The 15,393-nt window shown below is 35.2% G+C and overlaps 1 protein-coding gene across 1 annotated transcript; it reads left to right on the top strand.

Annotated features, from left to right (window-relative positions):
* Positions 1-11,273: 11,273 nt before the first annotated feature.
* LOC146906951 (dual specificity protein phosphatase-like protein) lies at positions 11,274-14,964 on the top strand. Its single transcript, XM_085727063.1, has 3 exons — positions 11,274-11,405; positions 13,744-14,029; positions 14,582-14,964. Exons 2-3 carry the CDS (start codon positions 13,795-13,797, stop codon positions 14,734-14,736), a joined length of 390 nt encoding a protein of 129 aa, XP_085583189.1. The 5' UTR covers positions 11,274-11,405; positions 13,744-13,794; the 3' UTR covers positions 14,737-14,964.
* Positions 14,965-15,393: the final 429 nt, after the last annotated feature.

The raw sequence follows: 15,393 nt of genomic DNA, 5'->3' as shown, positions 1-15,393 counted from the left end.
TGGTTATTGGAGACTACATGTGTTGTGACTAGTTGGAATTGAATTGTGACATTGTGTTTGTGAAGTTTTTTTGGTTCTTAAGTTGTAATGATATTTCCTACTAATATGGATTGAGATGATATAATATATTCTTCAAGGTTCTGAATATTATGTTTGTGATGTGAAACGACTTTGACTTAATTGCTTACGTGTTCTTCTCATTTTTTTTAAACTATTACATGTTCTCGGAACTCACCCCTTCGTTGTTTGTGTTTGCTGGAATGGCTCTACGGTTGCGAAACCGTAGTTATATAGGTTATGAGTCTTGGAGTCAAGTGCATGCCTTTCGTGAGGACTTGTCTTGTGTCGTCGGTTATTTTGGAGAAAAGCACTGTTCTGATAGTGACACGTGAAAAGGGATATGCTTACTTATTTAATTTTGTGCAAGAAAACCATTGTCTATGATGTAAAATGAAACATTTTCAAAAGAAAAAGATTTGATGTTATTATTACTATAATTTTTAATGAAGTGAAATATGAATTATGTTTGTTATGAGTCAATGTGATATCCTAAATTTTGTGGAAGAATTCCTATATCATTAGAGAAGTTTTTATTTGACACTTTCTGCTACGAATCAAACTCTATTTTTAATTAAATAATAGCAATAATTATTCACGGGATTTAGGGTGTCACAGATATCGAAGCGAAAATTGAGAAGATGGTGGTTGATATTCATGAACTAGATGTTAGAGGGGACGAGGTGGGGTTGAGTGGGGAGGATGTTCAACGTCGCAAAGGATTATTTTGGGATCTATGGACTATTCTAAAGGCAAAAGATTCTAATATGGTGCAAAGAGCTAGGTCGAAATGGCTAAAGAATAGAGATGCTAACTCAAAGTATTTCCATAAGTGTGTGAAGTTGAGGCATAATCAGAATGCGATTAAGGCTTTAAGGATAGGAGACGAATGGATGCAGTCCCCTACAGAGGTTAGGAGAATGGTGGTGGATTACTTTTCGAATCATGTGGCGACATCGGTGTGGGAGCGTCCTAAACTTGATGGTGTCCATTTTGAGAGGTTGGGAGAGGTAGAGAATGCTAGTTTGGTAGGTTCGTTCTCTCTTGACAAAATTGAAGGGGTGTTGGCGGAATGAGATGGTGATTGACGAGTCAATAATTAGTGTTTTTAATATAATATTTGAGTCCGTTTTACTTATATTTTATTAAATTTTATTTAATCTTATTTCCTTTTTAGAACTATTTTACTTCAATTGCAAGTTATTTTATTTCAGGAACAAATATTTCAAAGATTGCGTCTTGGAGCAAAAGAAAGGAGAATTTGAGCTGATTCGTGCCAAAAATATGAAGATCTTATACAAAAATATCTTGTAAAAAGAATTTGAAGATCCTTCACCAAAATATAAAGATGGCGCGCCCCATATTGTCTTTTTGCTGCTTTTGCTTCTTTGACAAGCTGCTTATTTTAGTATTTATGACCTAGAGCCCATGGTTTCTTATGCAACACTTTAGTGATTTAATTCTTGGGGCTCAGTTCAATGTTAGACTATAAATAGAGCAGCCATCTAGCTTGTATAATCATCTTTTGTTCTTGGAAATAATAAGTGACAATTGTTTTCTTTAATAAAAGATCAACCTTTATTTTATGTTCCCCTTCTTCTTCTTCTCTTCTATGTCTACAATGAATGTGAGTGAGTAGACTCTTCTTGTCTTGGGATTGTTGGATAACTCTAATGACATAATCCTAATCATACCAAGGCTTGAACCCTAATTTTATATAAATCGACTTTCTAATCTAATTTCACCGTTGTTATAATGAATTAACAAGTATCAAACTCATAAAGCGACAATGGAGGGTTAGTACTTGTTAATTCATCATCACAAATATTAAGCGATGGATCGAAAGATGAAGTTTTAAAATTGGAACAAGTGAAATTAGACAAGGATTGTGAAACATGAGAATAGTCTAGCAAACACAAATAAAGTTTCGTTCTTCAAGGATTCCAATAGCAATCAACCATGAGAATAGGCGTGGTTGCTAGAGGAACACACTCACTGAGACCGAAAGGAGATGTGATAGGCTTAAGAGAAACTTGATTGTCAAAACCATACGCAATAGCTGCAGCAGTAGGTTCATTAATTATCTGAATGACATTAAGGCCAGCAATGGCACCGGCATCTATGGTGGCTTTTCGCTGAAAATCATTGAAATGTGCAGGCACAGTAACAACAGCATTTGTCACTGGTGACATTAGATATGTCTCTGCGATTTCTCGCATCTTCATAAGGACCATAGATGATATTTCCTCCGCACAAAAGTGCTTCTCCTGACCCTTGTACTTAACAACAATCACGGGTTTTCATTCACACCGGCGATGACCTTGAATGGCCACAACATCATGTCTCTTAGCATCTGAAAAAAAAAAATTATCAATAGTTAGTTCTCATCATTCATTTATTTGTTGAGTTAACATAGCAATTGCATATCATTCATGAAAATCTTTATCAATAAATGATTGTTAAAAAAATATATATATATTTTCATTATGATAATTGATAAACAAATGCAAAATAAATCTCTAAATTATTAAATATCAAACTCAATTTTCTTTTTTATCCGCAACAAACGGTACTAAATACATTAATTGGTAGAGAATACAAAGATAAATTTACCAAAAACGGTATTTTCCGGATTGGTTGCAGCCTGATTCTTAGCAGCGTCGCCAATCAACCTTTGATCATCGGTGAAAGCAACAAAAGAAGGTGTTGTTTTGTTGCCTTGGTCGTTGTAGATGATCTCTACTCTATTGTGATTCTCCAGCCACACAGCAACACACGAATAAGTAGTTCCAAGGTCTATTCCAATAGCACGTCCTTCGTACTTTATCGCCATGATCTTTCAAATAATCAAAAGAAGCTGAGAACAAATAAAACTCAGTCAAAATTTGTAGCAACTTAATTTTTAAACAACAGTATTTTTTGTGTTACCGAAAACTCAAGCATCTACGTTTATAATACTAACCTTGGTTTTTGAATTCTTCCAAATTAGACACCTTTTACTATGTTTGAAGGCAAGTCTATAGCGATGAAAATATATATAGGTCACACAAGAAATAGGGTTTACTTTTCAAGCAAAGTTCGAGTTTGATTCAATCTGATATTGCATGCAATTGATCCAATCTTATATTATGAGGTTGTTTTTTTTTGTTACATATTATGAGGTTGTTAAGTATACTTCAACTTCCCCCTATTATTTCTCTCTTTGAAAACTATCAATCAATAGTCAATAGTATACATTTATTCTTAATATATTATTATTTTTAATTTCTAAATCTAATATTTTATTTGGCATAAATATCTCAACAAACTTTATATATTACTTTGATCTTATAAATTTGTGTAAATATGTATAATTGAGATAATGAAAAAGTTTTTGTTACATGTGTTATTTTCATTCAATTAAAAATCCAAACTTTTTAATCTCAAACTCTCATCTAATCATTATTTAAAGTTAATTGAATTCATGACTCCCTGTCGGAACGATACTCTTTATTACTACATTGGTAAACCGTGCAATTGCGGATTTATCTCATCAAGTTTTTAGCGTTGCCGGGGAGTTAGGCAATTTGATTAACTTTAATAGTGGTTAGAAAAAAAAAAATATATATATATATATATATATATATATATATATAAAATAAAAAATAAATATATATATATATATATATATATATATATATATATAATATTTCTTTTTCTTTTTATTCTTTTTTATTTTTCTACCTTCAACTAAAAAATAATATATATATATATATATATATATATATATATATTTCTTTTTTCTTCTTTTTCTTTTATTTATCTACCGTCATCTGGTTTGATTTCAGGCATGGCTCAAAACCACTATCAATGGACTTCTGCCCCTGTTTTACCACCTTGTAAAGCTTATGGAATATTTGCTTATACTAATGTTGAATACCAACTAGGTAGTGTTGTTAGAAGTCCTGAGCAAGTAAACTATGCTCAATATAATCAAGGGTTTAGAAACAATCAAATTTTTTTTAAACCCCTCAAAAAAAATTTGGACAACAAACAACACCATCCGGTTTTGCAAACAACCAAAGAGTCCCTCAAAAATCCGACTTGGAACTTTTGCTAGAAAATCTTGTATTAGATCAAAATAAGCACAACCAAGAATTTAAAATCCAAGCTGGAATTTTGAATGACTCTCCACCTGGTTTTGCAAACAACCAAAGAGTCCTTCAAAAATCCGACTTGGAACTTTTGCTAGAAAATCTTGTATTAGATAACACTAGGCACAACCAAGAATTTAAAATCCAAGCTGGAATTTTGAGTGACTCTCTCGATAGGCTTTCCTCAAAAGTGGATTCTCTTTGAACTCACAACAAAATGCTAGAGACTCAAATCCCTCAAGTAGCCCAACAAGTAGCCTCTTCCTCACAAACCTCCGGAATCCTTTCGAGCCAACCTGAAGCTAACCCAAAAGGCCAAATGAATGATATTACATTTAGAAATGGTAGGCATTTAGAGGATCCCATTGTGAAAACCAAGACAAGTGAGGGTGAGGTAGAGAGTGAAAAGCCACAAAGTAAGAAAGTTGTAGTAGAGAATGAAAAGCCTAACGCATCACCACATTGTAAGCCAAAAATTTCTTTATCGCAAGGGTTTGATAAGTCCAAGTTAGATGAGAAGTTTAGAAAATTTATTGAAATCATTGAAGATAAATTTCCACCTAAACTTAAGGATCTAGGGAGTTTTTCCATACCATGTGTCATAGGATCCAAAATTATAGAAAGAGCCATCTGTGACTTCGGAGCTAGTGTCAGTTTGATGCCATTGTCACTTAGTGAAAGGTTGGGTATAGGGTAGATAAACCTCTTATTCGTCAAGCTAATGACGTTAAAAGAGCGCTTCGTGGGAGGCAACCCATGAGTTTTATTGCTTTTATTTTGTTTGTTTTGTGTTATTTTAATTTGTTTTGCAGGTATTTGTCCAAACATGATTCGAAAAAAGAAAAAAAAATTGGAGGCCATGATCAGAAGCTTGCCACGGCCCGTGCCCTGTGGTGGCACAGCCGTGCCTGACCAAACCTGCCCAAAACCCTCATTTTCCAGAAGCTTGGCACGGCCGTGCCAACCCATCAGCATACAAAACTAACCAAAAATTTTCCTTCTTCTTCCCTCATTCAAACAACACAACATCTTCCACCATTCAACTTCTCTCTCTAAACCTACATAACCGCAACTTTCAAACCTCCATAACTTTCTCCAAACCTCACCCAATCACACAATGTTTAAATCAAAACAACTCTAAACTTCACCCAAAATCCATAAACCCACAAATTCGTACCCTAAAACCCTAACCCAAAAACCCAAATTTTTCACCAATCCTCACCACAACACTCAAAAATCTTACTTAAAACCCAAACCTAATATCAATGGCTTCAAAGAGAAAAGGAAAGGAGGTTGAAGGCTCAGGAAGTGGTGCAGGTAAAATGCAAGCAGCAGTCCAGAACCACTGCATCGAATTCAAGGATGCCGACCAAAGGAATAGGTACATGATGACGGTGATGATGGTGGTGATATAGAGGAGGTAGGTGCACACTTGCACCATGAACAAGAAGCCGGTGGGCACTATAATGATGAACGGTGGGCATGGATGCAAACCGAAGGTCAAAGAATAAGCACCGAGCAACAAAGACAAGGTATTGAAATGGTCGGGCTGTGGAATGATGTCCAAAGGGGAAATCACATGACCGAAAAAAGTAACCAAATGCTCCGGAACATGCAACACCTCCACCCCAAGGTCCACCTTATGGACCTGAATAAATTATGAGGTTTCCTCTTTCTTTACTCTTCCTCTCTCTTATATTATCTTCCTTTCTCTTCTCTCCTTCTCTTCTTCTCTTCTTCTTTTCTTCTTTTCAAATCATTGAGGACAATGCTTCTCCCAAGTGTTGGGGGGGGGGGGGGGGGGCAATAAAGTGTCTTGTTTAGTCAAGTGTCGTAGTGTTTCCAAACTCCCTTGAATTTTAATTCATGTAAAGCAGCTTGTTTTTATTATAAATTATGAAATGCCCAAAACTGGTTGGTCACCAAGACATTAAAATGATCAAGTGCCTAAAACTGGTTGATTATCAAGAGGGTTGGAAGCAAATATATTTATAAGGAGGCATCACTGACTCTAGGGGAAAAGGGTAGGCCCCACTGACTTCCCATGTGAAGGTGGTGTTTCTCTAACAATCACCAATAGCTTCTGTAATTCCATCTTAAAAATGTCAAATGATCCAATGATCATATAATTTCCATCTCTCTTATATGAAATGAAGAAAGGACTTTTCTCGATTAGTTTAGTGTTAAGGTTAGAACCTATTTCCTCATAATATCTATCTTATACAAGAGCAAGAAAAGGGTTGGACTACACACACACACACACACACTCATTTGAAACTTGTTGTTGGGTTGAATAGGTTCACAAGGAATGCTTGAAGTTGTGATTAGTGTACACTTGAAATGAAGCCTTAGAGGAGACAAAAGTTTTTAATTCTCTTGTCATATGTTAAATCTTGTTTATGCTACTATGTTTATGCATTTTGCTTGAGGACAAGCAAAGATTCAAGTGTGGGGGAGTTTGATGAGTCAATGTTTTTAATATAATATTTTAGTTCGTTTTATTTATATTTTATTAAATTTTATTTAAACTTATTTCCTTTTTAGAACTATTTTACTTCAATTGCAAGTTATTTTATTTCAGGAACAAATATTTCAAAGATTGCGTCTTGGAGCAAAAGAAAGGAGAATTGCAGCTGATTCGTGCCAAAAATATGAAGATCTTATACAAAAATATCATGTGCAAAGAATTTGAAGATCCTTCACCAAAATATAAAGTTGGCACGCCCCATATTGTCTTTTTGCTGCTTTTGCTTCTTCAACAGCTTCTTATTTTAGTATTTCTGACCTAGAGCCCACGGTTTCTTGTGCAACACTTTAGTGATTTAATTCTTGGGGCTCAAGTCAATGTTAGACTATAAATAAAGCAGCCATCTAGCTTGTATAATCATCTTTTATTCTTGGAAATAATAAGCGACAATTGTTTTCTTTAATAAAAGATCAACCTTTATTTTATATTCCTCTTCTTCTTCTTCTTTTCTTCTATGTATACAATGAACGTGAGTGAGTAGACTCTTCTTGTCTTGGGATTGTTGGATAAGTCTAATGACATAATCATAATCAAAGCAAGCCTTGAACCCTATTTTTATATAAATCTACTTTCTAATCTAATTTCACCGTTGTTATAATGAATTAACAAGTATCAAACTCATAAAGCGACAGCGGAGGGTTAGTACTTGTTAATTCATCATCACAAATATTAAGCGATGGATCGAAAGATGAAATTTTAATATTGGAACAAGTGAAATTAGACAAGGATTGCGAAACATGAGAATAGTCTAGCAAACCTTGAGACAAATAAAGTTACGTTCTTCAAGAATTTCAATAGCAATCAACCATGAGAATAGGCGTGGTTGCTAGAGGAACACACTCACTGAGACCGAAAGGAGATGTGATAGGCTTAAGAGAAACTTGTCTTTAGAAAGTGGGTCCAATATAAAGTTATAGGTTTAGGGTTTGGTTTGTGAAGGATTTGTCAACAAGATGAACCAATAATCCCAAGACGCCTTTTTATTATTATTTTCATTCAATTAAAAATCCAAACTTTTTAATCTCAAACTCTCATCTAATCATTATTTAAAGTTAATAGAATTTATAACTCCCTGTCGGAACGATACTCTTTATTACTACATCGGTAAACCGTGCACTTGCGGATTTATCTCATCAGTGATAAAAGCTCGGGCTCGAATGGTTTTAACTTTGCTTTTGTGAAAAAGTTTTGGTATTTGATCAAGAGTGAGGTGTGTATCATGTTTTACCAATTCCATGGTAATGAAAGGATTCCTGAAGCTATGTTAGCTTATTTTGTGGCGTTGATTCCTAAAATTAATTCGCCTTTAGAGTTGAAAGATTTTAGGCCGATTTCACTCTTAGGGTGCCTTTATAAACTTTTAGCAAAGGTGTTAGCTAGGAGGTTGACGAGGGTCATGAATGCTATTATTTCACTGAATCAATCGACTTTTCTTAAAGGGAGAAGCTTTGTGGATGGTGTTTATGTGATAAATGAGATTTTTGATTTTGCTAAGAAATCCAACTTTGATTTTTGGATTCATAAGGTCGATTTTGAGAAGGCATATGATTCGGTGGATTGAGGCTTTTTGGTGTATATGATGGAGATTGTAGGCATGGGTCCGAATGGATAGCTTGGATGAAGGCGTGTGTGTTTGGTGGAAGTATGTCCATCCTTGTTAATAGGAGTCCAACGGAAGAGGTTAATATTCAAAGAGGTCTAAATCAAGGCGATCCGCTAGCACCTTTTCTCTTTCTTTTGGTGGCGGAGGGTTTTAGTGAGTTAATGAGGAATGCAGTGAGGTTAAATTTGTTTGAAGGTTTCTTGGTATAGGAGGAGGGGGAGGTGTATTCTCATCTTCAATACGCTGATGATACTCTTTGTGTGGGGAGAGCAACAGTGGAGAATTTATGGATTAGGCATTTCTTAGAGGTTTTGAAATGCATCCGGTTTGAAAGTTAATTTTTATAAAAGTTGTTTGTAGGGTGTAAATGTGGATGCCAATTTTATGGTTATGGCGTGCAATTTCTTGGATTGTGGTCAAGGTAGTTTTCCGTTCAAATACTTGGGGTTGCCGGTTGGAGGGAACCCGGGGAGAGTCAATACTTGGGAGCCATTGGTGGATCAATTCTCTAAAAAATTGTCTTCTTGGGGGAATAGGTATCTTACCCTTGGAGGTAGAATTGTTCTCCTAAACTTCATTTTGAATGTGATCCCTATTTTTTATCTTTCTTTTCTCAAAATGTCGGCTAGTGTTATTAAGAAGGTTGTGGGAATCCAAAGGGGGTTTCTTCGGGGAGGTACGGAGGTTGGTAGGAAAATTAATTGGGTGAGTTGGAAGGTGGTGCGCTAACAAAAAGAGAGCGGGGGGGGGGGCGCTTGGGTTAGAGATGTGAGATTGGTGAATTTGACTCTTTTTGCTAAGTGGAGATGGATGTTGCTTCAAGGTGATAATGCTCTTTGGAAGGAGGTGTTAGAGGAGAGATATGGGCGCAAGGTTGGTGATTTAGTGGAGGGAGGGGTTAGAGTGCGGCTGAGCAATGCTTCAAGGTGGTGGAAGGACTTGGTGTCTCTTGCAAAAGGTGAGGAAGTGGATTGGTTCAATGAGGAGGTAGTAAGGAGAGTGGGGAATGGGGCAACTACTAGTTTTTGGAAGGTGGCGTAGAGAGGGGATGTAGCTTTTATGGTGAAATACCATAGATTATTCTCAATCTCGAACCTTCAAGAGGCTACGGTACAAGATATGTGGATTCCTAATGCTAGTGTAAAATTGTTTGTGTGCGAGAATAACCTTCTTATTAAGCTAATGGGGGATTTAGACGGTTTTCGAGGAAATTTAGACGAAGATATTTGCAGGTGGAAGTTGGAGGAGGATGAGTCCTTTTCAGTGAAGTCCTTGTATTTGAAGTTGGTTAGGTGAGAGATAGGGATGGAAGTTCGACCGAATGATGAAAGGAGGGTGTTCCATGATATTTGGAAATTCGGGGCTCCATCTAAGGTGATAGCTTTTGTTTGGAAAGCCCTCCTTGATCGGATTCCGACTCGGGTTAATTTGGAGATTAGGAATTTTTTGCCTCCTGATGTTGGTCCCAATTGCGTTTGGTTTGTGGCGGCTCCCAAATCCTCTTCACATCTTTTCCTCCATTGTGATAGGGCGAGGAATATTTGGTTAAACGTGATGTTGTGGTTAGATTTGAACTTTGTAATGCCTCCAAACTTGTTTGTCCATTGGGAGTGTTGGGTGGGGGTCAAATTAATAAGTAAATCCGAAAGGGGTTGCGGATGATTTGGCATGCGGTGATTTGGAAGGCGATAAATGAGGTTATTTTAAATAATGTGAATGCAAGGTGGGATGAGTTAGTGGAGGAGGTTAAGGTGTTGTCTTGGAGGTGGTTGCTTAGTAGATTTACTACTCTGTCGTGTATGTTTTACGAGTGGAGTTGGTGCCCTCCGGAGTGCCTATTGAGGTAATGTGTGTGGTGGGGAGCCGGCTGTTTTGTCTTGGTGGATGGCTTGGGTATTGGTGAGCTTGGCGTGTTTGGCAGGAGGTTTTTTTCCTGCATTTTTTTAGCAGGTTTTGCTGCTGTCTAGCAGCTGCTGTTGTTCAGTTCGGCTGCCAGCATGCTGTTTGGGAGGTTTTTGTTTTTTTGGGATCAACTTTAATCATGTGTATTGGTTGTTGTTTTATTGTTGTTTTAAGGTGCTCCTTACACTACTTCTAAAGTATTATTTTTTTTCTTTAATGAAAAACAAATCAATGGTTGATTAGAATAATTTAGTAAAATAACATCTTTCTTTTAATTAATGCATTTCTTAATATACATGTAAAAACCTTAAAACGTCATCCATTTTAAAACAGATGGAGTACTTATTATCATATTAGTTCTTACATAAAAATATTTATGTGAGCATCGAATGCTTATTTTAGAATTAAAGACTACTTTAATTAACATAGCCCAATCAAAAACTAGTTAACCAAGTTGCTTGGGCTTCAGTGGCAAGAAGCTCTTCCAAAGACGTACTCGTGGAATACCGGGTTCGATTCCTAGGGGGAACAACGCTTGACCAGTGCGCATGCCTCTGCGCACGAGCCGGATTAGTCGTCCACCTTTGGTGGGTCAGAAACCGGTGCGAAAGCCAAAAAAAAAAAAAAACTAGTTTAAAATTTCGATACTTTATAAACTAAGGTCTTGTTAACGAGTGCCTCCAGAGCACTCTTTAAGCATTCCAAATTTAGTAATTATTCTTTAAAAAAATCAACTATTACAATTTTCAATGCATTCAATACACAGCTTTTCATCAAAAATATACCATTTAAATTTAAATTGGTTAAAGAGTGTCCAAGACACTCGTTAACATTTCTCTAAAAACTATTATGAATATCGCCAAAATTACTACTCCCTCCGGTCCTATTTACAAGAGACAATTTACTTTTTAGATACATTAAATAATTTATGTATTTGGTTTAGGTTCTTGACTAGATACATACATTATTCAATGTATCTAAAAAGTCAACTTTCTCTTGTAAATAGGACCGGAGGGAGTATTACCTTAATAAAAAAAATAAAAATAAAAAAGGTTTATTAATTTATGGAAAAGTGTTACGACTGGCGCACTAAAAACGATCGATTACTTGACCATAATTCTTTGTTTCCTGTTTTTTCCAAAACCTCCGCCGATTCTCAAATTCGCCACTAACAATAACACTCGTAAGTGCTTACCCATTCTTCCTCTTTCTGCTTCTCAGTTCTTATTATCATTGTTATTGCTCTTTTTTAAGTCAATATTATTATTATTATTATTGGTTTATTTTTAAACTCGGTATCCGGTCTAAATACCGACAAATTTGAGGGGTCCATATGGAAATTGATTATTAGCTTGAATTCACTCCTCCTTTAACCTGCATGATTAGTTGCCTACTCACTGTTTGATAAAATGCTTATTATGTTAAGCGATTATGTAAATGTTGCATGAGCTATTTTTACAGCAGAAGATATAGTAATGTTAAATTGTTTTTGCATATGTTATAAGTTGTTTTTATAAGCTATAAGAAGTTATGAAAATAAGTTGAAAAAAGTTTTATGAAAATTGTCATAAACTGTTTTCATAAATTCTCTCAAATATTCTCACAACTTATGACATTAGATAAGCTCAAATAAGTCAATCCAAAAAAATACTAACTTGGTGATACAAAAATCAAAATTTAGCTAGCAATTTGATATCTGAGAAACTAATTTGGTGATGATGAACTTCATAGTTAGTTTTTTTTGGCATTGCATGCTACCTCATGCATATGAATTTGTGTATATAAATTATGAATTTTATAATTCTTATCTGATTGATCGCTTTATTTCTTTCTCCAACTGAGAATATTTGCAGCACTGTTTGATCCCTTTTGGTGACCTTTAAGGCTGTAATAGATATATAGAATATAAGAAGCTTTAATTAATATTTTTCATCTTTAACCTTTAAGGCTGTAATCCTAATAGTGCATAAATTTAGAGCTGTTAAATAGGCCCCCAACTGTAGTTTGAACTTAAAATGAGTAAGTTCATTAGTGAGCCGAAAAATGGATAGTCCTGTTCTACTTACCTGGGTTGGGAAGTAAAAGGGTGACCGACCTACGTTAAACAAAATTATTGAAAGATTGAGAAAGTCAGCGGACATGTGTCCAAGTACTTGTCAGAGATTCATGACTTCAGAATAGGTGGGTTTCACTTGGTTTCTGCTCCTTTCACAATGCTATGCAGCACTTGCATGGCATGTTGAACTTGCTATGAGAAAAGGAGGTGGCAGGGATTTAGGTTTCTCAAACTCAAAAGGGGTGGGTGAGTGTGTTATGAGTGGTGCCAAAACAAAGAGTCTATCCTAAAAGACCAATCTATCATAGATTTTTAAGTCCTCCTTATTAGGTGAGAGTTCCTCAATGTGGGACTCATAATAATGCACCATTACTATCCGATGTATATAGCGTCTTCACTCCACGACACGTGGTGCTAATCTAGTAGTGCATTGAGTTGAACTAAGTAGCCCAGTTCAAACCTAAATAACCTGTGAGTTTAGTGAGCTTGGTCAAAACAACTTGTCGTCATAGTGAGTTGGTTTTGGAGCAACTCAACCCACCATTTTGGTAAATTGAGCAAGTTGGCTCATGTGGACCAGAATCCGCTTTGATGGCTCCACTTAAAATAGCGGTGGTGAATTTTTGGTAGTACAGATTTATATGCAAAACTATGCTTAAAGCACATCCATTAATTTTTCATCCCTATTTTTGAAGTTTTACGAAACTGATCCTAAGTTTCTACTTTGCATAAGAATTGAATGTTGTGAGGTACCAACTATATATGTGGATTTGGTGTCATGATCTTGACATTTACTGACGTGTGTATTAACTATTAATCCACTAAGATTTGTATGTTGGGCAGTACATGATTTTGGCATATTAAGTAGAGGGCATGAGTTGTCATTGTCGTGTATGTGAAAGAATGTACTGATACTTGTATGTGACTGTGTGTATTTAGTTAAATCAAAGCTTTTATAGTTTTTCAATAGTAATACTATTTACATCAAATACCGCTTAGCATTTTAGCTTAATCTACTTGAATTTGCATGCTGCACCATTGTATTAGCATATTATATGTTCATTCTTCATGGACACTAACCATGCTGTATTTGATGTGTATACAATTTGCAATTTATTAGTGCACGGGTACTATAATCTAAAACCTAAATATATGAACTATAAGGAAGTTTGTTCTGAACGTCATAATCAGTTATGCTCTGGTATAAATCTAGTCTGTGTAGATCAATCACTATGCTGTATTTGATGTGTATACAATTTGCAATTTATTAGTGCACGGGTACTATAATCTAAAACCTAAATATATGAACTATAAGGAAGTTTGTTCTGAACGTCATAATCAGTTATGCTCTGGTATAAATCTAGTCTGTGTAGATCAATCACTGTTGGACAATCATTTTATCAGTTCCAGATATGAGTATGTATTATCTTCTACTCTAATTTTCTTTAATTTCACATGATTCAAGCATAACACCATCTGGAAAAGGAGAATCAGAGAGGAGCTGCAGAAAAATCAAATGGCTGAAACTAGTATCTCTGAGCCGGAAATTGTGGCCAAACCTGAACTTATATACCGGTGTAAGAAATGCAGAAGAATCGTTGCTTCAGAAGAGAATATGATTTCCCATGAACGTGGAAAAGGAGAATCAAGCTTCAAGTGGAATAAAAGAAGCAGTGGATCCTGGGAAAATAAAAATCAACCAGCTGATTGCACCTCAATATTTGTTGAGCCCATGAAGTGGATGCAAGCAGGTACTTGAAAATTTCCATCTTATCCTATGATTTCCATAAGGAGTCCCATTTGTTTAATCTTTTTTTATTATTATAAAAAAATGACTAAAATTTGAATAGAAAAAAAATTATTTGTTCAAAAAAATTTATGTGATGTAGAAACCCTTTTTTAATTGAGTTTAAAGACTATGCATATGCATCTAACTATATTTCACCATGATGTTGTATTATTTACTAAAATATATACATGATGAGATAAGATTGGGTTCATGCAACACTGTTAACTCATAGTTTTTAAACTCTTTTTATTTGGCTATGATTATAAAATAAAGAACTTTTATTTTGAAATATAGTTGAAACTTGTGTGTTATTATAAGTTACTCATAATTTTTCAAAATAATCATTAAATAAATCTTTAAGCTTTATTTTTAAAATATTTGAATTAAAATGTTGAAATTTTTAAAAGTTTGCTTTCAAAATAAGAAGCTTGTTATTAAATAAACTGAAACAAATGGGCATAAAATTACTTTCAAAACCATTTACTAACACTGTGAATAATTGAATGTTTGGAAGTACAAGAAGGTCAAGTGGAGGAGAAACTTGTGTGTATGGGCTGTAAAGCTCGTTTGGGTTACTTCAACTGGGCTGGCATGCAGTGCAGCTGTGGAGCCTGGATCAACCCTGCTTTTCAGCTCCAAAAAAGCAAATTGGATGAGTGTTATATGTAAATCGATTTCTGAAAAACCAGAGCTTGAAAAAATGTATGTTATTTTTCTTTTAATGAACAAAGATAGTTTTGTTTGGAATATTTTCTTGTACCCTTTTACTGTTTCTAACTAGGAGTAGGTTACAAGATATGGTTTTCATATGCTAAGGGTGGATTTGGATTGGTATATAACCTCCTTGTATGGACTAATATAATGGCATACGTACTATGTTAGGAAGAACTTCTGAAATTAACTTGCAACATATTCGTAAGTTTTTTTTCGGTTTATTTTATTAAGCTCTTTATTATAATTTTAATAATAAGTATCCAGTTTATATTAAAACATTTTCACTACAGTTTTACAAGGCACCACAGTGGGCACCTATATTCATGTGTGAAATCACGGGATGCACCACCTGAAGGATGTACCACCTCAGCAGGTGGTGAACTCACGTTGATGTTCCCTGCTACTGGTTGTACGCTCCTCCAAACGTGGGAAGGGGTGTGCTTGCAAAAGGCATTGTATCAAAGTCAAACAGTGTACTAACAAGTAGCAAATAAGTGAATATGTGAGGTGATCATACTTTGGGGGAAGACCCCCTATTTATAGTGTGGCTCTAAAGTGATATGCTCTTGGTTGTTGCTATCTTCATGCTGAATTCAAATCAGATAAATCATA

This window comes from Medicago sativa, chromosome 7 (assembly GCF_051527215.1).
Source record: "Medicago sativa cultivar Bolivia chromosome 7, Bolivia_mono, whole genome shotgun sequence".
Taxonomy (NCBI): domain Eukaryota; kingdom Viridiplantae; phylum Streptophyta; class Magnoliopsida; order Fabales; family Fabaceae; genus Medicago; species Medicago sativa.
The sequence above is the reverse complement of the archived record's forward strand: the minus strand, read 5'-3'. Positions and strand labels throughout refer to the sequence as shown.